Genomic DNA, 23,929 nt, shown 5'->3' on the forward strand with positions numbered 1-23,929 from the left:
CAAATGCCTGAGATGTATTTTTATGAGTATCTAGAAACATAAGCACCACCTTTTTACTGAGAGTTATTTTCAGACTTTTTTGCAGTTCTTTCCCAAGCTTTAAAGTAGGTATTTTATTTTCCTACACGTAGGAGGTTACACTTGAAAAACTCTTCAAGATGTGGTAACATTCCTTGCTTGGTCAAAAACAACACATGAGTTATCAAACCAGAAGTTCTAATGCTAATACAGCTATTTGCATTCATTGGAGAATGATTTTTATTCTAAGGTGATGAAAGAACAAGATCTGAATTTTACCCTAAGGCTCCTTGTGCCTATTTCACCTTTCTTGTTTGTGAATGGTAGCAGAAACAGCGAAGTGCCTTCTGATGTATCTTCCCCTAAAATACAGAACAAAGCCTTCTGTGAGGGCGCAGCCCTGTTCATGGAGGTCAGTATGACCAACAACTGTTCTACCCAGACAAACAAGTAGGAGCATATGGCTGCAAGAGGGACAGGGGGTAGCATATCCAGGATCTTCAGCCCTGGCAGAGCTGCAGGGGGAATATTCAGTTCAGGTCTGATTACCAGACTTGAAGAGGCAGTACATTTAAAGGAGAGTGCTGCAGGCAGACCCCCCCCTCTCAGGGATTTTTTTCTGGAGGAGAAGAGAAAGGTGATGTAACAGCACAGTTTTGTCCAACACACAGTGACATCAGTCTGTAGAACAGTTAGATTGCCTTAAAGCAAGTGGCAGAATGGGTCCAATATGGTCTTTAGTATCTGCCCAGTTTGTCATCTTCCTGAAATTATAAAGTTATAAGTTAATTTATATAACCAGCCTGTGGTCAATGCAATGCTCAAGGTTCTGTACAGAAAGTGGTTGTGTCAAAATCTGTTCAGTTTAAGGGTAGTGTTTTAAAGTTTCCAATGCTCTCCAGTGCTCCAAGTGCGTAGATACAGAGCAGCAGTGTAAACTATTTACTTGTGCATGATTTGTGCTTATACTAACGCAGACATCAATACCCTCTCACAAGTAAGCAGAACAGAACTGCAGCATCCTTCCTGAAATGTTGACTCATGGGGAATGTGGAGCTGGTGATAAATGTTGCAGATCTTCAAACAGAACTTCTCTGTTTTTCTGTTCTGTTTAATTGAATTTTCTTCTTTCCTCTCTCTTTTCTCAAAGGCAGCTCCTGAAAATAAAACAGTTCTGTCTTGAGCACATCATGTTCTTTTGCTGAAATTCATTGGCTCAGCACAAATACAACTGACTCATTGTAATAGGAAGTATTTTACTGTATATTCTGTCTCTTGTTTCTTACTTTCTTGTTATTATCACGTCTTTTGATGGCAGGTGGTTTAAAAAAAGCAGAAATTACAAATGGTGAAAGTTACATAAAACATCTGGCCAGGTCCTCAGCAGATATAAATTGTTTTCATAACATTTGCAGGTGCTGGAGAACAGGCTTTACCAAATCAAAGCACTCTTTGTTTTCTAATAGGTTTCTGCTACACAGAGAGACTGGAAGAGAGATTTATTTCCTCTGTAGCAGCATGCCCTTGATTAACCTCATTTGCAGCAGCTATTTCAATTAAAGAGCTAACACCAACACTGACTTCTAAACGCTGCTAAGTGTGATACCTGTCTGCTCATGTATCATTTACTTCTCTCAAGCCATTTTCTGTCAGTGCAGGGACAAGCAAGATGTATGCTGTGGGTGAGTCCCATATCATCATTAGCAGAAAATTACACCAAACTGCTGTAAAGTAATTACACTGCTGAGAGGTGAGCCGGGAGGAAGCCAGTGATTAAATACGTGCCACTAGTGCTAAGCCCACACCACACAGTGTTTTGCTCAGAGGCTTTCAATCTATTTTCCAATTGCTGGCTACTGCCACAGGCTGAATCAGACCTTCACTCAGGCCATGGCAGTATGCTCAGTCCTTTGTCATACTATATGAATTTTATTCTGGTCTCATACAACAGAATACAGAACAATGGTAGTTTTTATACAGTAGCTTGGGGTTGCTCTTGCACCACTAAGCTCTTCGTACTGAAATCTTTCACAGGCTATCGCAGAGGTGCTGCTGCTACAGCAATCTATTGTGGTCATACTGCAATGTAGCTATTTGTCATGTAAAGAATGTGAAGAGTGCAAAGGTTTGGAAATGATGCGATTGGAATTACCAACATAAAACTCTGACTGAGTGAAAGACCTGGGAGCAAGGACTGAGGAAGCAATAATAAGACTGTACTCTGTATCTTTCCCCCAATGATCTTAAACAACAGCAAGCTTAACCTTTGATGTGCCTGTGAGAAATATGTATCTTTGTTGCTGAACGCTATTTGAAGCAATGAGATGCTATCATCAGTAACTGAGAAGCGAGCAGTGCACCCTCCAAAACATGGAGAAGTCACATTCCTTGTCCAGAGAGGCCCATCAGTAGGACACAGAAGGAGACTAAGTGAGGCAAATGGTTGGTGGGACCACAGTTTTATTTCATATTTTGCCCTCCTCCCCCACCCTCACCCAGCTCTGCATTCCACTTGCTCAGTCTCCCTGTTTCACCCTGCTGTTTCACCATTCCCCTCCCCATTCTGTTTACCCCATTCCCAAGAGCCAGAGTCAAGCCAAACGGATAGCCAAAGATGCCTGATACAGCCAAAATGCTAAAGAATTCATACCTGAGGGCATGAGAAGCTTCCTTAATTTTCAGGACACTGGAAGGTCCTTTACAAAGAGCTTTTATCCTGATTTAACCTGTTCCTATGGGTGAAATAAGCAAATGAGTTTTCTAACATTGTCTCCAAACATGACACTAAAAATGTGATAGCTAATGGTCAGAACCTGCCTCCAGTGGTGTGGGCAGCCATTTGGTGACCAACAGGTCCCCTACTTTACTTCAATGTATTTATATCCTATGTCTGCAATTACCCACACATGAAACTCTCCTTTACTCAGGCCCAATTCTTCTCAAATCAGCAAGAAATACATCACTGGTTAAAATAGGAAGAGGAGTAGGGCACAGACAGCTTAGTCTGTATATATGGCTGATGACAGAGTAATCCAGCAATAAAATTTAGCTCCTGGTATTGTTTGATACTCTCAGCCTCCAGCCACATACCTAGGAATCCCAGGTCTGAATGCTCTCTGCCCACTTACCTCAGCCAGGCATGATGTACGAAAAACAGCAGCTGGTGTTTCAAGGGCTGAACCAGCTATACAGCTGCCACGTGAAGATTTCAGTTGACCCTGGGCTCACTATATAGCTTGGAAATCTGCTTTAGTTTTATTGTTAAGAAATGTAAGGAGAATTTTTCAAACAATTGCAGTATGCTCTTAGAAAGTCAATGAGAGCTGGGCCATTGGCAATAGGAGGCACCTGTGGAAAGTCTCCCTTTCCTTTTAATTTAAAAAAAAATTCAAAATCTTGCCACTTTTGGTTTCCAGTTCATGTAATTTATGACTTTTTAATGTGAAAAACACATTTTTGCTAATCCTCAACACTGTAGATGGCCCAGCCATTTTTTAACCTGCTTTTACAGAGGCTGTGAGAGCTTTTATCCCCCCAAATAAACTAAAAGCTTCATGCACTGATCACTATTCCATCCAAAAGCATACAGTGTATCAGCAAACAGAAGTCAGCTTATAGAGAAAACTTTTGTATATGGCTTAAAAGAAAGCCCAGACAGAATTGACAATGATAGATGATCTCCCCTGTGACAGTCAAGAATAATGCAGTTTCATGTTTATATCAAGGAAAAAAAAAACAACAGACATTTAAATAATCATTTAAAATTAAATGCCTGACACAAGGCAGGTTTCAGCTCTGTTCTGTCACACATCTTTCTGAAATCTTAAATGGCTATAATGTGAGGTCTTCTCATTTGCTTTTGCTCACAAACAAAAGCATTGTAATGGAAGCTCCAGTGTATGTGTTATCAGTAAAAGGTTCTCTCAAGGGAAATTAAGTGAAAGGACATTTTTCTTGTCTTCATGTTTGACATTCAGGAGTAGAGACGAGATAAGGTAGGCACAGGAGTCTTTCAAAAGAGCACCAGATAGCAATGGCAGCATTTCATAAGGACGTGAACCGTTCATCATCTGCTGCAAAGACTCCATTAACGTGGCCTGCTTTTAAATCCAGTGTTTCGCAAGGAATCCCATTTTCAATTGTTATTGTCACTTCGCCTTTCTCTTCTAAATTTTCTCTCTCTGTTGACTCTTTATTCTTTCTAAAAACAAGGAAGAGAAAATTGTTTTATTCTATTGACCTGCAGCACTCCACCAAGATTTCACAGACAGAAAACTGCACACTTAGACAGAAGCTCACTGTAGGTTATGTACTGAAAGGCATAATCTGTTGCAGAGGCTTCCCAGCATTATTTGCTCTTATATTGACTTTAGCTGCATTAGCTCACCACTACCTACAAGTGCAAAAGCAGGCAGCCACACTCAAAGCCTCTTTGCTGTTGTAAACACACCAGCAAAGGTGGGAGGCTTTTCATTCCTGGGGCAGGAAACTAAGGTTTAAGTGGTTTGAGATCAGGATTGGGAATCAGAAAACCTGGAGTGAAAATTTTGTAAACATGTTATACACATCATTTGGCTCCTTGTTCTGTAAAATGACAGAAGGTAAAGTTAGTGTAGGAGAAAAATGGAAAAAACCCTCTTAATGTTTTTTCTTGAAGTCAGAAAGGACTGCCCTACAAATCTAGACTGTTATGTATGTCAGAGATTTCAACCAACCTATTTGGATAAATTAAGATATACTTTTTAGAAACAGATCAGCTTTTGACTAAAGCCTCCAATGATGGAGACCCGGGCACACTCAGACTCCCTGATGATCCTCTCCAGAAGTCAGGAACTTCAGCACTGCAAATCTGCACTTCTAGTTCTAACTTCATTAATAGCCACCTTCCAACTCAGTATCTTATTATACTTCTGTTTTCTAGATTAAACGATTGCATAGCTTTCATGGTTATGTGCCACAGTTCTCACAACAACCATATTAAAATAATAAATAAAATTACTTAAAATGAAAACCACAAGAAGGCATCATACAGAAATATCAGTCAACATGTCACAGTGTTCCTTTAATTCCAGATTTATTCTAACCTTGAGATCTACTAGTTCATAGTGGAAAAATGTTCTGTACTTTACAACCTGCAGCATCAGCGGTTTCAGAGGATAAGAAACTCAAAGGTCAGCTCTACTGCTTCTTCCTATCCCTCAACATATACTGTAATAATCTGACTCAGGACAATCATAACAACCTGACTCAGTATAATTGTTAATAACAGTGATATTAAGAATAATAAAATTTTATTGGCCTTTGGGAAATTCTTGGCATTACAAGCCTGCTAAAAATAAACTGTGGGAGTAGTGGCAATCTTTGGCTGCCCCTTCTGCTCCTGCAGTGATGAAAGGAGGGTTCTTTAACAGAAAAAAGTGTGGGCAGAAAAACACAGAGACAGTACTAAGGTGCAGATTCAAAAGAAAAGAGAGGAGTAGAAGATGTGTGGAACTTGTTGCTGTAGTAATTCATAGAAGCTAAGAATTGTTGAGTTCAAAGGGAGACTCAACAAGTCAAGGGAAGTGAAAACATTATGGGTTATTCAAGGCATATATATCAAATCCAGCTCAGGAGGGTCTTCAACTGCAAAATAGATGCTTGGAGATTAATAGAGGGAAGCCCGGCTGAATATGGGAAGTAGGGGAAAAGGGTATGCCTCACTTTAACTCAGCATAGCCACTAAAGGAAATGAAGGGAAGGGAAGGGATCAGTTGGAAGGGCCCTGCAAAGATTGCTCCATTCAACTGCCTGACTACTTTGGGACTGACCCAAAAAACAGTCCTGCCCTGCCTATGTGCCAAATATATTAGTAGAGAAGGAGGTGTCACATCGCTGTTGTTAAAGGAGAACAAACCTGAGATTGGGAGACAGTGTATCTGATCTCACTGTAAAGTCAATAGCTATAATCACATGGAGCTCTGCGAATGACTTCAGGCTGCAAGCAGCTGGGGCCTGGATTTTCACATGTTGGCAGTGATGCACAGTGAAAACCTAATTAAGAAAATCTTCCAGTTCAAGAAATGACACACAAGTCTAACTCATTACTGACACTCTATTAGAAGTCTATCACGTGCTTTCTTGCTACCTGAGTATGAGCAGTCTGCAGCACATCCTTTGGTGCTTATTTCAACTGAGGTATTTAACTGGTATTTTAAAGACTAGTAAAGACAAAATGCCAGATTTATGACAAATCAACACCGTCCTCCAGATCATATTTCCAATACAGCTTATTAGGCAACATAGCTGGCAACGAGGAAAACTCATTACCAATGTGCTGAAGACTTTTCACATCTTACCACATGCTTTGGTACCTGAAGAAGAGATAAGCAGTTTTGAAATTCTCTCTTCTTTCAAAAAGCCAAATAGTCCAGACTATCTCTTTTACCTTCCCAGTCTTTCTGTGAGCAGAAGAACAAATACATACTTGTTTTATCCTTTCTCTCTCTCAGCTCTGCCTGCAGATGCCATTGATTTGAAAGGAGTGTTAGAAATCAACCGTGGATGACTCTACCCTGAGCAAAGACTATGCATAAAGACAGAGTAGGGAAACAGAGAGGGGAGCAAAAGGAGTGTAACAGACTGTTCAAAACTCAGTTGAGCTAGTTTGAAAACAGAAAGGGAAAATACTGTCTTTTAGCCTGGTATAAAGCATAAAGGATTATTTTAGCTAGAAAAACAATCGTGGATATTTAACATAATTTATTTATATTACATTCATGTGAAATGTTTAAAGACCCTCTTTGAGCTAGATGCTGCACAGAGTCACACAATCGTGACACTAGACAGGCATGCAGAGGGCAGGTATGGGCTCCAGGAAGAAACATTATTCTCCAGTTTCATAGACAAGATTGCCTAGATTCAGGGGATGAAATAACTCAGCCCATATCACATCAAAGACTGTAATAGGACTCAAGTACCTGTCCAATCTCTCTGCAACAGCAAAGGGGGTACACAAATGGAGCTCTTCCACATGCAAGTATAACTGAAAGGACTCAGACTATATATCTCTCTCTGAGCGCTAGTTATCCCTCACAGTAAGTGCTGTTCTTCTGAGATCTTTTTTGGGATGATAACCAGGCAGAAAGGAAAAACCTCAGCAACGTTTTTCACTTGTAATTCCATTGCCCTGATATATCTGGGGATACAGTTCACAATACATTCAATAATTACAGTACTATCTAGTTGTTTAAAAAAAGAAAAACAAAAAGCACCTTCTTTTTTCCAATTTCTCTTCAGTTTCTGAAGTCACAATGTTGCATTTAATCTAATCTTCACGGTAGCTGAAGACTATTGTACTATGACTATGGTAGATTCCTATTCACTCTGTAGAGAAGTAGCTCAACTACTACTCACTCCCTAGGCAGGATCTCACCTTAAGTGAGAAATTTCCATTTCTTATTTCCAGATCCAAGTCAACAGAGATGAAGGAATAAAAATATCACCTATTAACCTCTGGCCTGCTCCAACCTGCTCACAACAGGTTGGACTCGCATTCACAAAAGGAATGAATGGCCTTCCCTGTTTGCCAGTGTTGTCACAAGGCAGACACTGAGCACACTCTTTCTTTCCCTATGGCCAAACAGCAAACACCTAGGCTAACAGTGACATTTGGTAACACACGATGAAGGTTCCTTAGGCTCATCAGTGTGACAATCAGGATGCGAGTGGTAGCTGAAATGATGCTCCGTTTCACTGGGTAGGCCTTCTTCAGCCATACCTTAATCATTATTGTATCTTCTACTTAGGCTTCTCAAACTATAGCAGCTTCATTTTAGCCATGCCAGGTTTTGACAATACAGCCTTGGAAAGGGAGCAGTCACCGACAGCATGCTCTCCTTTGGTAGCAATTTGGCTAGTCTGTGAGAGGAGATTCACCTACAGCAGGTAAACACTGAGAAACATGACAGCAAAAGCCTTTGAAAAGCTGTTGTCTCTACTTAGATAGCTGCTAGGATCAAGCTTTTATCCTCCTTGTTTTCTCAGTAACTTCAGCATTACTTAGGCATCTAGTTCACAGCTAATAAAACTTAAACCTTACCCTCAGCAAAGAGCACAAGGTCTCTTTAACTATGGATGGAGCAAGGATACATCAGGGATAAATCTGAAGTAGATTTGAAAAGCAAAACCACCCACCCTGACTTAACTTGCAGTTAAACCAGAAGAAAAGCTAAGCTGCTTACTTCTTGTGTTTCCGAATCCCTGAAACAACGAGGAAAACAATTCCAGCCACAATGAGAGAAAGAACAACACCAAATACAATAAGCCAGACAGGTGTGGAGGGCTCAACAGGAGGTGATAAGGTTGTAGATATCTTCAGGAACTGCAATGTTTTGTCACTCAGTAGGAAGGCGCTGTTGATTCTGTCCCGGTTCATCCTTCATAGAAACACACACACACAAAAAAAAAACATCACAGCTCTTCAAAAAGATATTTTATAAATAAAAAAAGATAGGAAAAACATAATTTCATTTATGTGCTGCAAGTCTGGCAGGGTTGAATTTAATCTAACATGATGTTGGTAGATTGCATAGACCTTCACCTTTAGCATAGATCTTGTCAGTAATCCATAGACGAGTGTTTAATAGATGAGGTGCTGGAGAACACATGCTTACAGGGTGCTAAACATCAGACTGGCATGTGTATTTATCTGAAAAACTGGAAAACACTGATGAGATGGTTTCTGGTTTGGACTACATGCTGAAGACAATAACCTGTAATGGTGGCTGTGACATCTTGTTCACACAGCATTCCACAACTGCATGGCACTGGTAGATCCACCGTGCAATGCTCAGAGGATTTTATCACTGCCTCAAACAGAACCATACTAACTGTTATGAGCACATATATCTGCTCTTGTTGCTGGAGATTTTCTTAGATCTGTGAGGCACTAATTATGCTTTAGTCCAGAAGAATCCATCCCCATTGCCAAAATGTCCTTCTTTATAGGATGTATCTAAATGGATTTTGCACATTTTTTTCCATTATGAGAAACTGTAAATTCGAGAAATACACTTTTTCAAATGAGTAGCACAACTTCTACCCCTCAATGGGTATCTTCAGTATCTTCACTCACATTCGCTACTTTGGAGCATTTGCAGTAACTTCTAGATCTGAATCTAAGCACCCTTGAAAGGCTTCAGCAATATATTTCATTAGCTTTTGCAAAATGCTTCAAAGTTTTGATAAAATAAATTACATATATTGGTCTTGAGAGATTTTGGTTGCAGTTATAAAATTCACCCTCTTTCTTGTATACAATTCAATTGATTTACTACAGAGCAAGTATTTCATAAGAAATATTCCCTGTAAGATATAGGGGAAACAAAAGTAATCCTTGCAAATTCCTTTCTTGGAAATCATAATGTTGACTATCTTTTAAGCAGGAAGTTCTTACCCTTAGTGGAAAGCTAGCAATCCTGCAGAGGGCTGAAAGCTCTGGCATATTATAAGACTCATTATAAGGTAAGCTACCTGTGATTAAAAGAGATTTTCATCCTTATAAATATAAATGATTCATTGTGAGCAGCTGAAGTAAGCATTATTAACCCTCATCTAATGGCTGTAGTTACAGAATTATGCGCTGAAACACATTCAGGTAACTACAGGTGCAGATGTGTTTGTATATTCATAAATGTCTCGTGTATATTTATGCAAGATCTTGGGACTCGTACAGAGCTCTGAAAAGGTTGTTTTCTTTGTTCTTTGTTTCTGAAAGAAACTCATAAAACAAAATCCTGGTCTGTGAGTAGCATTCTTACATGATACCCATGTAGTATAAAGAATTAGAATAATGGTTTGGTCTGGAAGCCTGCAATCAGGAGCACTAGAATAAAAACGTAGCTTTATAGACTATTTTATTTCTTCTTTCTAAGTTAGACAGGATTTTTTATTTTTTTTTTTAATAGCATATTCTTCTTTATGGGATGAAAGACAACAGTTAAAAAAACAAACATGCTATAATAGCATCCAATTTCTCCAGCAAACAGGGCACATAAAAGACTTAAATAAATCAGCTTCTGAATGATTCAAAGAATAACACAAATGCAAAAAAAAAAACCTGCATTCCAACACTGTTAGAGAGCTTCAGTGAATAAATAATCTGCTTCCTCCACTAATGCTATGAAGCTATTGTTTGGTGTCTCTGTAGGAAACAGTTTTTAATCTACTCATAAGCTTAAAAGTTAATCTTTCCAATAGAACGCATAGTCATTCATCAGGAATTAGGCATTACACCTCTATGGAGGTAACATGAATTTTCGAGACAAAGTACAGAATGTCTTAAAACAAAGAGGTCTGTTTTCTACTTGGTGCTCAAGAAAGATACGTGAGTTATGCTGCTTGTGGGAGTCATCCCCATAAACCTCTTTTGTAGCTCTGACAGACCACAGGAGTCAGATTACTTCTTTTTCCCTATCTGCACTCTTGCTTTTATTGGCAAGAGCATGCAATATTGAATAGAAAGTGAACTGATTTGTATCACATGGTATTTTGCACAAGTAATGCTCAGCTACTATAGCGACTGGCATTCCAAAAAGTGCTGCAAAAAGTATGACAGCAATGTGAATATAAGACTATTTAAGCCAAGCTGGGACACAGCCAGTTCTTTTCATGAATAGTTCACGTGCCCTTCTCATGGAAACATTTATTTCTGTATTAAATCTGAAAACTTGCATTTGACAAGCACTAAAGTGAGCCTGTGGTCACTAACCTTGGTATAGAAGTTCACATGGCATGCGGTGAACATGAAATAACATTGATCTAACTCTGGAATTCTGTCATCTAGAGAAGAAGGCTCTCTCACTGGGAAGTGTAGCAACTGGATGACAGCAGTGTTTCTGCTATGCACATGACAAAAAAATTACAGCCCCAACTCCAGGAAATGGTTAGTTTTCACCTAAAACTCCAGTGTTAAGAGAGACTCTTTCTATAGTTAGAATGCCAAAGCTCACATACATTGCATTCCATGGAACTGTTACAAATCATGCTAGCCATGCATGCCTAAAAGAGTACTAACCCCTTGGTGTTTTAACTACTTGGATTAGATTGTCCCTACAGAGGCAGAGAGCTCATTTATGGCCCAAGAAAAATTGTCCTCAGTCAGCAAGGAAGGAGAAACTGCAGGATTAGCAACTGTACCTGATGGCTGCCTCTACCTCACTTCCCGGAACAGTTGTCGTGTTTTTGGAGGAATCTGTGACCACAAACCAAAATGACACCCGATCCGTCACATTGCAAAGCAGCACGTTGGAAATTCTGCAGATGGTTGAAACAGAAATTATTGAAATATTCAGTAGCTTTCTAAAGAGGGAAAAAAGGTAACCATTCATGCTCAAGAAAGAAACATCATCCACAGCATTTCTCATTTCTCAGTACGACTGAAAAAATTTAAGCTTATTGAGACCAAATGTGGGTCTTCAAATGATTTCTGAATATACTACAAACTTGCCTGGTCTTGTACTTACATGTAGTGTAATTGAAAAAAAAAAAAAAAAAAAAAAAAAAAAAAAAAAAAAAGTATCTTAATCATCTGGGCTGTGAAAAGGCCATATTTGTCCATTGGGCAAATGCATTAGTAAAATAAGATTTTTTTTTTTGCAACTAAGGAGCTAGACATTGCTGACGTACCATAGAATAGAATTTTCAAGTGAGTGCAGTCCTCCTATAGGGAACACTTTCATAGAGAAGGAGAGGAAACCAGCCAGGAGGGAAGAACAAAGAAACTGACGTTATTCTCTTTGACATCCTTCTGCACTGTCAGGCACAGAGTGGAGTCAACAGGCTAAATATAAACATCATACTGGCACTGGCCTGTGCCCTCTGGTTTGTGCTACGACATATTTATCTCAAATGTTTCAAAAGAAGATTACTTGGTTTTATGTGAAGTTGACAGCAAAAGGCCACCAGCATGAAGCTTCTCTTGGCATACTATATAAAAAGAGAGCAGAATATCTTTAAGGTGTGTTTCTTTGTAATCTTATAAACTTGTAATCTACCACTAATAGTAGGGAAAGATGGAAATATAATTAGAAATATCTCACAGAATGACATCATCATAAGTATTTAGACCAAATAATTGAATACTAGTGCAGGTGTAATGTAAGTGAATAGTGACTAAGGATAGATGGTGCCCTTATGTTCTTCTTTCTATTCAAATTTTACTCACACAACAAACAAACCAGCCAAACACATGTGATATACAGCAGCTGCTACAAACACACTGTTTACTACAGCATGGCAAGGAATATAATTTGCATCATAGAAAGATATCCAAAGTGTTATCAATTGAAAGACAGAGAGCTAGAGCAATAAGAACGGAAAAAAAAAAAAAAGAAATAATTCCATATCATTAACAAATAACCCAGACTTTGGCTCAGGATCCAGATTTACTGGCTATATCCAAGCAGTGAGCAGATATTCTAATAGCCCATGACTCAGGATGAAGACCATTTTTGTTTCCACAGGGCAGCCCAAACTTTATTCACCTTTGCCCACCATCTTCCTGGCCACAAGCACAATAAAGTTGCCCTGTCTTGTATCTTCCAATTAACTACAGGGATGTTTGTAATGCCCATTACCATCTGTGGTTTCGAGGTTTGATTTGTCCATCACCAAAATGCAAGTTTTAACATTTCTGCTCCAGTTTCTGAACCTTCCCAGGGTGACAAATTCCCCACTGCTAGCAGTGACCTGCTGCAAAGCTCTGTTGTGTAGTGCCATCTGCTGGCTAATTACATACTTAATTAAATGACTGCTAATAGGACTTCAATGATGGCCTGAAGAGCAGAAAGCAGAAAGTAGGAAAGAATATAAGACTGAAAATGATACCCATAAATGCATACTCTTCACTCAGAACAACAATAGCTGTTGGCTGGACAGGAATTGGCTTGTTGACAGTAGTTCACTCTTGATATTTTGTTGAAATACTATACCTATTGCTTCAAGCTTTTTTGGGTGGTGGTTCAGGTACCAGTGTGTTTGGGAAGGAAAAACTTTCATTTACAGGAAAGGTATACATTCCACAGAGACATGCAATAAAATGGAAAGAAATGATTTTGCAGAGCTGAAATACCCACTTTTACCTCTCTGGAACATCAATTTTGCAAATACAGATAATTTTCCTGGATAAAAGAGGAAAGCCATCCTCTGGGATTTTAAAAGATGTTCACATCAGTTTTTTGGCAACAGCCAGAAGATAAAAGTAGATTTATTCCTCTCAAAATAAAAGCAAAGCACAAAATTTACAGGAGAGGAAAAAAAAAAAGAATCTACTTTTAGCTGGTGGCTGACAAACTCTTGCTGACTTCACAGAATATCTAAAATTGTATCTGTGGAGGAAGTTTTCCATCAGGAGAATTTGTAACAGTAGGACCTAAATCTTCACACTGCTGCAGCTCTTAAAGCTGGAATTCCTGTGGTGCACTCAAAAACTGATCCAAGTAGAAAATAGCTGTGCGTATTCCTCTCTAAGTGTTCCCAAAAAGTGAGGAGTGAACAGAGCTCATTCTCTCAATAGAAGGATGCATTTCATGCATAAGGAGTGGTAGAACATGCTGTAATTCTCTACAGCCTCAGAGACTCGAAGGGACTCTTAAGAATGAGGTCATCCCTACAGCACCCAGGCTTTCAGTATGACATAGAGCAGGCAGTGATCACTGGGACAGTGTCTCTCTCTAGAAGGAGCAGAATTGGGCAGCAAGGCTCACACTAAGATATGGAAACTTTGCCTCCTTTCTGCTCCCTGTTGTGCCTAAAATCTTGCCTGATCAGCATCTAAAACCCAGCTTCACTGCCACTTTTCATCAGCAGAATCTGAATGCTGTAAATCCTTCCAGGCTCCAAAAAGAATAACACCATTCACAAGAAGTTCAAAGAGGATTGCATAAACACCAAAATGGACTAGTTCAACAAGCACCAATGGGACCACTCCTTTTCAGCAGGTATGCTTTTTTTTCCCCATGTTATTTGAACATAGATTTGACTCAAAGTTTGTTGAAGCCTTAGAAAACTGTGCCTTTTCAGTGTTTAGGTTTGAAAAACTTGACTTTATCATGCACTTTGCAAATTAAGTGTATTTGTAAGCATTCATATGGACATCTGTTTACTTCCTTAGCTGACTTTCGCCACAGTTGCTTTAGGATATTTGTAGTATCAAAATGACAGGATCCTGGTCCTAGTATTCCCAGCCCAAAATCAATCTCCTTTCCTATATGCAAGTGAGCACCAGTGAGGAGAGGGCAGGAAACCCTGAAGAATCCTCGGCTTGAAACAGCATAATTGATCCTTATGGACATTTAGAAGATTACTTAGGGATAAGTAGAGCTGCCAAAGACTCAAAGAGCACTGGGTACATATGGCAGCCATTAGCTGATGGAAAAGCGCTGGCCCTGAGGCCCTGGTGTATACCTCTGGCCCTCCAGAAAATGCCAAGCCTCTTTCCCACCTAGTGCTGCACATCTGTTCTCTCAAATGTGCCTTTGTTTTCTTCCTTGTTAGGACCAGAAGCCATGAAGTCACGTTGACACACCAGCTCTATCTCTAGAAGTTTATTTTGTTGTTCTGAGTAGTCAGAATATTTTTAAAGTACCAAAAATACCTATCTTAAGAGGACAGATAATTCTGATGAACTTCTGGTCACTCCATGATGAAAACTGCAGCTTTCTTACATACAAACTGGGAGCAGATACACAAAAGCAAATCCTTTCATTTAAATGCGAGTGATCACATTCTTTCTACTTTAAAGATTAACGAGTCTCAGACCCAAAAGAGATGCATATTATTTCAAATGAGTCACAGATTAGAGAAAGAAGAGTTAACAACAGGCTGTAGACGATCATCTTTTAACAATGACAGATCAAAGGTTGGCTCAGGTAGTTCTTGAATGTATGTGGTGAGAATGAATCAAAAGGTCATACAGAGAGCAAGAAATAAAGGATTTGTATTTCTCAACTGCAAAATAAACTTTTATTTTATCTGCATTAATAATTACTGAGTAACTCAATGGATTGTGTCTTTTTCCTGTTTCACACAACCTTGACAATTCATCAAACCTTTCAAACATTAAACACAGTTCCATGATTTATTAAAATTTAGTTTAGAAATTAACTTCAGAGAAACTTAGATACAGTGTGTATGATACTTTTACATCTCATGAAGAAAATCTGCTGGTATTTACCTATACAAGTGTCTGTAGCATAAACACACTTCACTAGATTGAAAACTCTACCTAACCAACAACGTAACAGAAAAACTTCTTAGTGACCAAAGATATAGGATTTCACTTGGTCTAAAGCAAAGCAAGACTCTTTGGGATCAAGGTTGAGTAGAGTCTGGGATTCACCTGCCTTGTAACTATGATGGGTACTTGCATCTTCTCTAAGTTCCCACTCCTGCTTCTCTCTTCACCATTCTGCCAGCTCCTGGCACTGTTCATACCAGTTATGTGAGAGTGCTTCTCCAGTACGCTCTGCACGCTGCTATTCCCTCCTGGATGATGAGTGCCCCCCCACTGCCATTCCCACTGCAAAGGGGTTGGAGATGGACAACGCTCCTTTCTCTGTACCCAGATGCCTCTTGCCAGCCACAGTGCTAGGAAAGAGGAATGTTATTTCCAGTAATGGAAACAAGCATGTTATTTGGGGTATACTGGGAGGTCAACAAGCTCTCAGTCACAGAAGGGAAACTCTGAGGTTTCACAAGATCTGGGAGAGACCTATGGGTAGGAAAATCTTCAGACTGCTGCCTAATAAGTTTTAGAAGACACCAGAGCTGCATAGCAATACATTGGCTGTCTACATATGACCCTAAAGGTATCTGAAAGTCCTAGAAAAGCTATCAGTTTTATCTGGAAAATTATACCCCATGAAGAAATCCTGTACTGTGTTAGAAGCAGCAGAAGATGCCCATACCTTTTTGCAAATATTGTACTGAGTTCTCCTTTGAAAAACTTAGTAGCAGGAAAGTGTTGACGCATGCAAGCCTACCTCCAAATCAGAGTAAGACTGCCATTATCGTAGTGTACATAGGAAAATTTGTCTTGGGAGGAGTTAAAGGAGAACAAATGTTGTGACTTCCCAGAACACATAAATAAAACATCCATTAAAACTTTATTTCCTGTCATACTGGTTTGACTTTTCCCATTCCTACACCAAACGTTCTAAAATTAGTTGAGTCTGCAGACAGCTGCAGTACTTGAAGAGGGTAAAGTTCAGTGGCATGTGACATAGGATTTTGCCAGGTAAAAGCATCATGGCTTTGAAGGAGGAGCAGAACAATAATTTTAGAAGGAGGACCAGGGACTAAAATGGATATACAGAAGCAAGCTTTTACAGATCAGACACAGAAGAAAAACTCTCCTGAAAACCTGGAAAAAAACCCACAAAAAACAACCCTGCATAATAACCTTTAATTAGCTGGTATCTTGATCTCATTTTTGCAGGTGTGCAGTGGAAATATACTTGACTATTTGTGTTAATCTTGGTGTAATGGTTCCTTGCTCAAATGAGACACCTTCCAAGGAATACAAATAAAACAGCAAGGAACCAAACACTTCTGTGACATGGAGCAGGGAGAGCACCTTCTATTTAAGAGAAAATGCAGCAACCACAATAATCATCATATGAATAAAGATAACTAATGTCTTGGCAAATATGCAATATGCTTTATCTGATGCATTGATGGCCTGAAGCAGTTTTTTCAGAGAGTAAATTGAAAACCTTATCCTCATTAACGTACCAGAGCCATAAATCTTTCCTTTTAGATTGAAAAACAATGAAAAAATAATAAGCCTCTAGGAATACACTCATGAGGTTTCTTGTTTAAGAAAGGGAAGAACATACTGAAGAAACAGCGTGCTAAATGGTCTGCTGATCTGGCATCTAATTTCGTAAGTTGCAATGATCAGAAGCCTGAGAAGAATATTCAATGCCTTAGGGTAGGTTTAATCCCAAACCAATTAATGGCTGATCTATGTCTGAACTGCAACATATGAAACATTCTGATGATAGGTAACTCAGCCACTGTAATATTAGAGATGGATATACCTTAGCAGAACTCAGCACCAGTGCATCTATTCACCTTTCAGCCCTCTGAGTCAGCTTATCCTCAGCACACTGCCTAAGCTGAACACCAAGTAAATGTGCACCAAAGCTGCTTATTCAAGGATCTGTACCGCATTGCTCAGCCTTGCTGATGGACCCCTGCTCCTCCTCTCAGCGTGGTTACCAGAAGGTAATTGTGTCTTACGGCCAGATTCTGATAAATTAGCACAACCCCACTGAGAGCAGTAGAGGGGAGACTGGTCCAAAGACTGAATGCTGCTTAAGATAGAGAGTGCAAAATTTAACATACAACTGAGTGTTGAAGAAATACGCTGGCACGTTTGGCTTTTAGAAGCTGTAAATAGCGATTTCTACACCTCAGTACAGCAGAGGTGTACTGCCACATGCATCATTAATAGCTGTAACGCAAGTCAGAGTAGATGCTTACTGAGTTGTTTTCTTGCTGGAGTATCTTCTCATTGCAAAAGCCATCATTGCCTTGAAGAGGTACTCTTCATTTGCATCCCAGGCATACTGTAAAAGAAGATGGCAAATCATCAGTTTCAGCTCCAGTGCTGGCAGGACAGAGGGGGAAAAGAGTCACTGAACTTGAAATATCATATAGATCAAGAAAATTAATAAATTCACTGACTGTGCTATGAAAATAAATTCCTGCCTAGTACTTAGCGTGCAGAAGCAACTTTTTCTAATGTTTGTTGTAAAGTGCAATACAAAGTGAAAAGAACTTTTCCAAAAAAATGAATGAATTGAATGTTTCTGTATGCTGGCCAAACAGGAAATGTAAAGCTTCTTACATCAAAGACCAGGCTTTTTACCAGAATTCTCCCAACATAACTGCACCCATGGCTTTGCTTCTTTTGCGGATGAGCAGCATTGAAGAAGGTTTAAATCTATTCTCAAAGACCATTTAGTTCTGCCAGTAAACAAAAAAGATAATGTTGAAGGCAGGCTCTGGGAAATGGATGTCAGGACACAAGGAAAAAAAAAAACAAAACAACCAACAAACAGATTATGGCCTTATTGCTGCATGCTGTTCTTAATTATAAGCATGAAGATAGACTCAACTAATTACGACATCAAATTTGAGACAAAAGAAAGAAAAAAGCATCCTTTGTCCTTCAGTAACAAATAAAATACAGGCTCCCAAAACTCTTCTGTGTTGTCTTGCTGAAAAATCATGCTGCCCTCATTTCATGTTTCTGAGAAAGCTTCACTAGGTTCCCCTGTGCTTTCATTCCCATATGCAATTCTAATGACCAGCAAAAACTACACGCATTACATTTTTATAACAATAGCCATGACCATGACTCACTGATTGAATTTCTCCTTTTCAGCAGATTACAAAGATTAATAGTTTGTTGGAATGATATTAGTGGAGGTTCGATGCAGTTTTCTTCAGTCAATCAGAACACAAATCTAATATTTAACTTTCAGCATGAAAAAAAATCTGCACTGTAATCATCCAAACCAGAAATCCAATAGTGTGGATACTTAACCCTGATAACCACCTGGGACTACTTTTTCATGCTTTATAACACACTCAAAAAACAGGAGTAGAGTAAGCAAACACAACTGAAAATGCCAAATCTTAATTCTGCTTTTTAATTTCTGATTTTGGATGTATGGAACTGCTTCAGTTTCTCTGCAGAAACAAGGAGGGATCCAACTTCCAGACACCATCACACATTTTGCTTTGACGTTCTGCAGACTGGGAACCTGAATAGGGAAGGAGGCAGCCATTTAGAGGGCAAAAAGCCGATCATATTTATCATCCCTAAACAGATGAAAACAGGTGAAATAGGTAGAGATATGACCAGACAGGTACCACAGAGCTGAGCAATAGACTACTTAACCAGCATTAAAATCCATAGGCAGTTCTGGGAATTGTGGGTCTGACTCACCACTCCTGCCTTGTGAAGGAAGAGAGGTAATTACAGTGTGATGTGTGCCAGTCTGGGAGCTTAAACTGAAAGCAAAAGAGGGACAGTTTGAATAAAAATATTTTAAAGCTTGTATTTTGATCCCATGTCACTAATGAAAACATGACAGTAATGTCAGCAATAGTGTTAAAAGACAAAGAGACAACGTAGTAGAGGAAGAAATAGAGGTATAAGCCATAAAACTATTTACCATAATTTTAAATGCATCTGTATTTAAATAGATGGATGATGGACAACGATGAAGCACGCTCTCCTGCATGCTTACATGGACACAAATGCAATACAACACTCTCAAGTATATGTACTTGGTATGTTTATGTTTAGTGCACTACATGTATATCCGAGAAACACATCACACATCACATGTGCTCCTTGTGGTTGTCTTTGGCCCTTCTGAATAAACTGTCTGCTGTTAATGCAACTGGTGACTAGCAGCCACTGTAGAAGCTGCTAGTAAATGTAATGCCATCCTCAGGGAGACACAGTCCCATAAATCATCATCCCTTTGTTTAAGTTTACTCCCAGTGCATAGCAAGCAATGTCTCTTCCCTGTACATCTGATACTACCAAGTAGCACGAAAAAAGCTAGATGCTTACTGTATTTTAGCTGTTATTTCCAACATTAGTACACAAAAAATGGCACTCCCTGCCTAAAAGTACAGCCCACCTTGTGGACAAATGAAAAAATGGTGTCTGTCTGTGTTAGCATCACACAAAGAGCATGCTATGCATTAAATCACTTGGAAAACTATACTGACCTATTTTCTATGCTCCTGAACCAGAATTATCCTGCTAGTCCTACAGTGAAATGATCATGGTATCAGGGCCTTCTGCTGTTGTCTGGATTGAAGTGACTTGTAAATGAATGAAACAGAATTAAACAGCAAAGCATCACACCAAGATATTCCAAGCTGATTCTCTCCTATTGTGATATATGAGAGATTTACCTACCCTATTATTTGCTAAAAATAAAAATAAGATCGAAGTTTACCAAATTCTTAAACCGAAATGAATTTCAGTTTCAGTTTTCAGTTTCAGTCATTTGCAAAGAAGACTGTGATGGCTCTGAAAAGGAACTATCAGCTGTTAATAGAAGTTAATAAATTCTTCATTATCTGCAGATAACTTTGTATGGCACCATAACTCTTTCAGTGTTATAACTCTTTCAATGTTCTAAAACATTGTTTAAGTTTTAGATTGTCTCATTCTCAGGTCTTACATACATTTTGTTAAATGAAATAAACTACTATCTATCTACCAAAAACCAATAAAAGGCTCCACAGTTATTGCTTTTTTTTTCCTTGTAATATAAAGTACCTTTAAGATTAATGATTTGTATCATACCCTTCTTGTGATGAAAAATAGAAAAATTATAAATGATCAAACAAATCTCCCTTCTTTTATTATAGTTGGAGAACTAAAAAAAGCACTAAAAAACAGCACTGTTGAGAACAAACATTTTTATTATTTCCTAAGGTTTTGAACCAAGATTTAAAAAAATATTAGTAGTTATTATAAGAAGCTTCATTAATGATTTTGACGTATTTTCAGCCACAGGATTACACTATTTTAATAAATTTTTAAACAATGCAGGCTCACACAGTTTTTTAATTAAAATCTCTCACCCACGAGGATTGACTTCAATATTAATTTCCATAGACAAGTACTTTAGTATGTATCTTGATTATTTCTTTTAAATTTATCTGGTTTATAAAGTTCCCAGTGGAATTAGTACCCTGCTAATGTTGGTTTGAATTATCTAATATTTCAAGGTAGTTTTTGAATGGCCTCTGTGGTCAGAGGGTGATTCTCATATTTCCAGTCTCTTCTAACACCTACTCTATGGCATTTTATTTTCCAGGACTACTAACAATCAAACACTAGACTTCCAGTGCAGGTTATTGTCCAAGATATTTCATATCTAATTTTATGCAAAGCACTGTAACACACTGGAGATTTGTGGCAAGAATTCAATACTGCAAATGAAATACTGTGTTCTTCTGTATCTCATAGCACTTTAGAACTGGAAGGACCATTTGGCCACCTAATTTCCCAAACTTCTGTGTATTACAGTCCCCTATTATTCATCCCAGAAGTTCTACATTAAGTGAAAGGATTCTAATTAAGACAAAGCATTCAGTCCTCATGAGACTAACCTGTGCACCACAGGCAGAGAAGAAAGGGCAATATCTGAAACCCACATTAGCAGGAAATTGATCAGATATGCTTGAATGATCTCTACAGATCATGCTTGTCTGAGAGCCTGACATAAAATCCCATTTCATAAAGACCTAAAAATCTTTTCCAGCTTATCATCTCAGGCATGTTTGACTTTACAACTAGCTCTCTCAAGCAGGAGTGCTTTTCCCAAAATACAGACTTAGATTTACAGTGTCCCTCGTGCACAAAATGCAGCATCTCTACTGTTTTTCCAGCAGGGGAGAAAAAAAAGGACTTTGACAGAAAATTATCTTCAAGAAAAGACAAGCTTTACACTTTAATAAAGAACGTCATCTTAAGGAGCACGCTGGTCAAATGTCACAACTTGAGAAGTTATTACAATTAATACCTCAGAACAAATTGCTTGTGCTGCCTTCAGAAAGTGTACAGTGTGCATTAGTTCTATTTTGACAGATATTTAGTTAGGAACAACGTGTGAAGATACTTTACTTACTGCATTATCTCCCAAAGCTGTTTTGATACTAAGCCGTACTTTGAAAGCATTCTGTGCATCTGACACAAAGAGAAAAAAGGTAAATGTATTGATATTCAGACGAGATGGGATTTTAAATCATTTACTTCTCTAATTATTTTACTAACCACAGCTTTAAAATTGCCATAGCAGATTAACCGGTTAGGAGAACTAGAAGCTAATAGCATGAAACATGCAGCAGCCCTGCAGATTTTCAGTCAGGTTTACCCCTACCTCATTAGAACAGGTAAGAACAACATCTGCACTTCATTTGCACTCAGAAAAGTGAATGCTCAGAGTTTCTGTATTCAAACTGGAGGCAACCAGCTAGATTAAAAACATAAGAAGCTGACCGCTGTGCAGGAATACACTCAGAGCTAGATTTCCCTCAGGAGGGGTGGGAATCAGCAGCTCCAAAACTTACCTGGCTTGCAGAGCTCAGCAGAAGCGACAGAAACTACAGAGAAAGCAAGCAGCAAAACTCCAAACATCCTTTCAGTGTGGAAAAATTGAGGCTAAAAGAAGTAAGTCTCCGGTGCAAAGCACTCTTAAACTTTCTGTGACCCAGGATTAAAGCATCAGCAGCACAAGTAAGCAACCAAGCAAAAGGTTTAATAATTAACCTCCGTTATTTTAGATAAACAGGCACTAGAAACAAATGTCTTGTTTTCATTACTTCATTACTTACTACCTTTCTCTGTAGTTAAAAAAAAAACAAACAACAAAACAACAACAACAACAAAACAACCTATAATAGGTTTTTCATTCTCCCTTTTTGGAATAATGCAAAGCATTACACAGTGATATGTTCCGGTTTTCCCCCCAGGCACACACACATAAAAGTCTGAGCCACCCCACACCTGACCACCTTGCATCTCTGGTGGCTGGATAACCCACACTACCCACAGCACACATGGTTGAGTTGCTCCTGCACTGTAACCAACAAAATCAGCTTCTGAGGCATCACTTTGAGCTACATCAATTATAAATACAGAGAACTGCTTTCTTCCTGTTGGAGAATCATGACAGTAACAACTGGAATGTGAGAATACACAACAGAAGGACTACGTAGGGAAGCGGGTATGCATAGTTCATAAAGACACATTCCAGTTTTGTTTACACAATATGCTGTGTATATGTACACTCACATACGTATGGCAATATATTAATGATGTATATTACATTTTCAATGAAACGTTTTCAAAGACAAAGAAGTACGTGCAGAGGAGAAAGAATTCAGCAACTGAAATAATTGAAACTCGCAAATACTTGAACAGCCTTTGCCATCTGGGCAGCAAGTCAGGATTATTTTATTCCACTCTGCTGCTGCATGCCCTCCCTTGTAGCCATTCTGATTAAAGGCTAGTTCCTAAATCGAAGATTTCTTTAAAATTACTTTCAGTCAGGCTGCTAGCACAGAGAAGTGTGTCTTGAGACTGCAAACCCAAAGACCTTCACAAGAATGACTACCGGTGAGAACATTTTATGTAACTGTGGGACTGAATTTATAGAAAACAATAATCAGTATTTTCTAGATAAGGTATTTGGACTTTCAGGTAATTGAGATTTTACTGTTTCACTACTTTAGTCTTATTTTTAGAAGTCACTGTTAAAGGAATTGATACCCCACTTTCAAAAGTCATTAAATCAAGCTGATTCCTGAATGGCTGTTTACTCACTCTAGACAACCAGCTCAGAGTACAAAACTATTGGATTTGTTATCTGCTTAGATGTGCAATCAATGTCTATGAAAACGAAAAAGTGACGTACTCATTTTTAATGATGGCTCAAATTAACATGCAACAAATGGAGACCACTAAAAAAACATACAGATGCAGGAAAGACTACCAGTTTTCTGTAGAATTTGTAAGCTAAAAAGACTGTGAGCATTATCTGCCTCATGCTAAATTCATTGCTTCAATAAAGAGTGTTTGAACTCCACTGTACCTCTGGGGGACATATTGCGGTACATTGGAAAATGGGGGAAAAGCAAAGCACTGCTTTCCCACAAGCAAATGAAAATGATTGCAGTTGGGATGCGTCGTCACCTCTTTGGAAATCTGTCCTTATGAACACATGAAGCCAGTGTCAAAGTACACAGTGGGCACAAAGCGCTCAGCTGGAACAGCCTTGGAGTGTACAGCTGGATTCCCTGGCCATGGCTGCTGACTTCCATCCAG

General features: G+C 38.8%; 1 protein-coding gene across 1 annotated transcript; it reads right to left on the reverse strand.

The window, feature by feature from the left end:
* Positions 1 to 2,460: 2,460 nt before the first annotated feature.
* Positions 2,461 to 22,323, reverse strand: CLTRN (collectrin, amino acid transport regulator). Its single transcript, XM_052674339.1, has 6 exons — positions 22,174 to 22,323; positions 21,732 to 21,790; positions 17,545 to 17,630; positions 11,197 to 11,313; positions 8,241 to 8,435; positions 2,461 to 4,219 (listed from the first exon to the last, which is right to left on the reverse strand). The coding sequence occupies exons 1-6, from the start codon at positions 22,238 to 22,240 to the stop codon at positions 4,063 to 4,065; spliced, it is 681 nt and encodes a 226-aa protein (XP_052530299.1). The 5' UTR covers positions 22,241 to 22,323; the 3' UTR covers positions 2,461 to 4,062.
* Between the last annotated feature and the right edge of the window lie 1,606 nt (positions 22,324 to 23,929).

This window comes from Tympanuchus pallidicinctus, unplaced genomic scaffold (assembly GCF_026119805.1).
Source record: "Tympanuchus pallidicinctus isolate F22 unplaced genomic scaffold, pur_lepc_1.0 scaffold14, whole genome shotgun sequence".
NCBI classification, from domain to species: domain Eukaryota; kingdom Metazoa; phylum Chordata; class Aves; order Galliformes; family Phasianidae; genus Tympanuchus; species Tympanuchus pallidicinctus.

Bases quoted from the DNA above. Each gene is read 5' to 3' on its own strand.
- CLTRN (XM_052674339.1), bottom strand. From the start codon at position 22,240: ATGTTTGGAGTTTTGCTGCTTGCTTTCTCTGTAGTTTCTGTCGCTTCT. The intron at 17,631-21,731 runs GTAAGTAAAGTA...CTTCTTTTACAG, and splicing joins CAGCTTTGGGAGATAATGCA to TATGCCTGGGATGCAAATGA. The intron at 8,436-11,196 runs GTACAGTTGCTA...GTTTCTATGAAG, and splicing joins GAGGTAGAGGCAGCCATCAG to GATGAACCGGGACAGAATCA.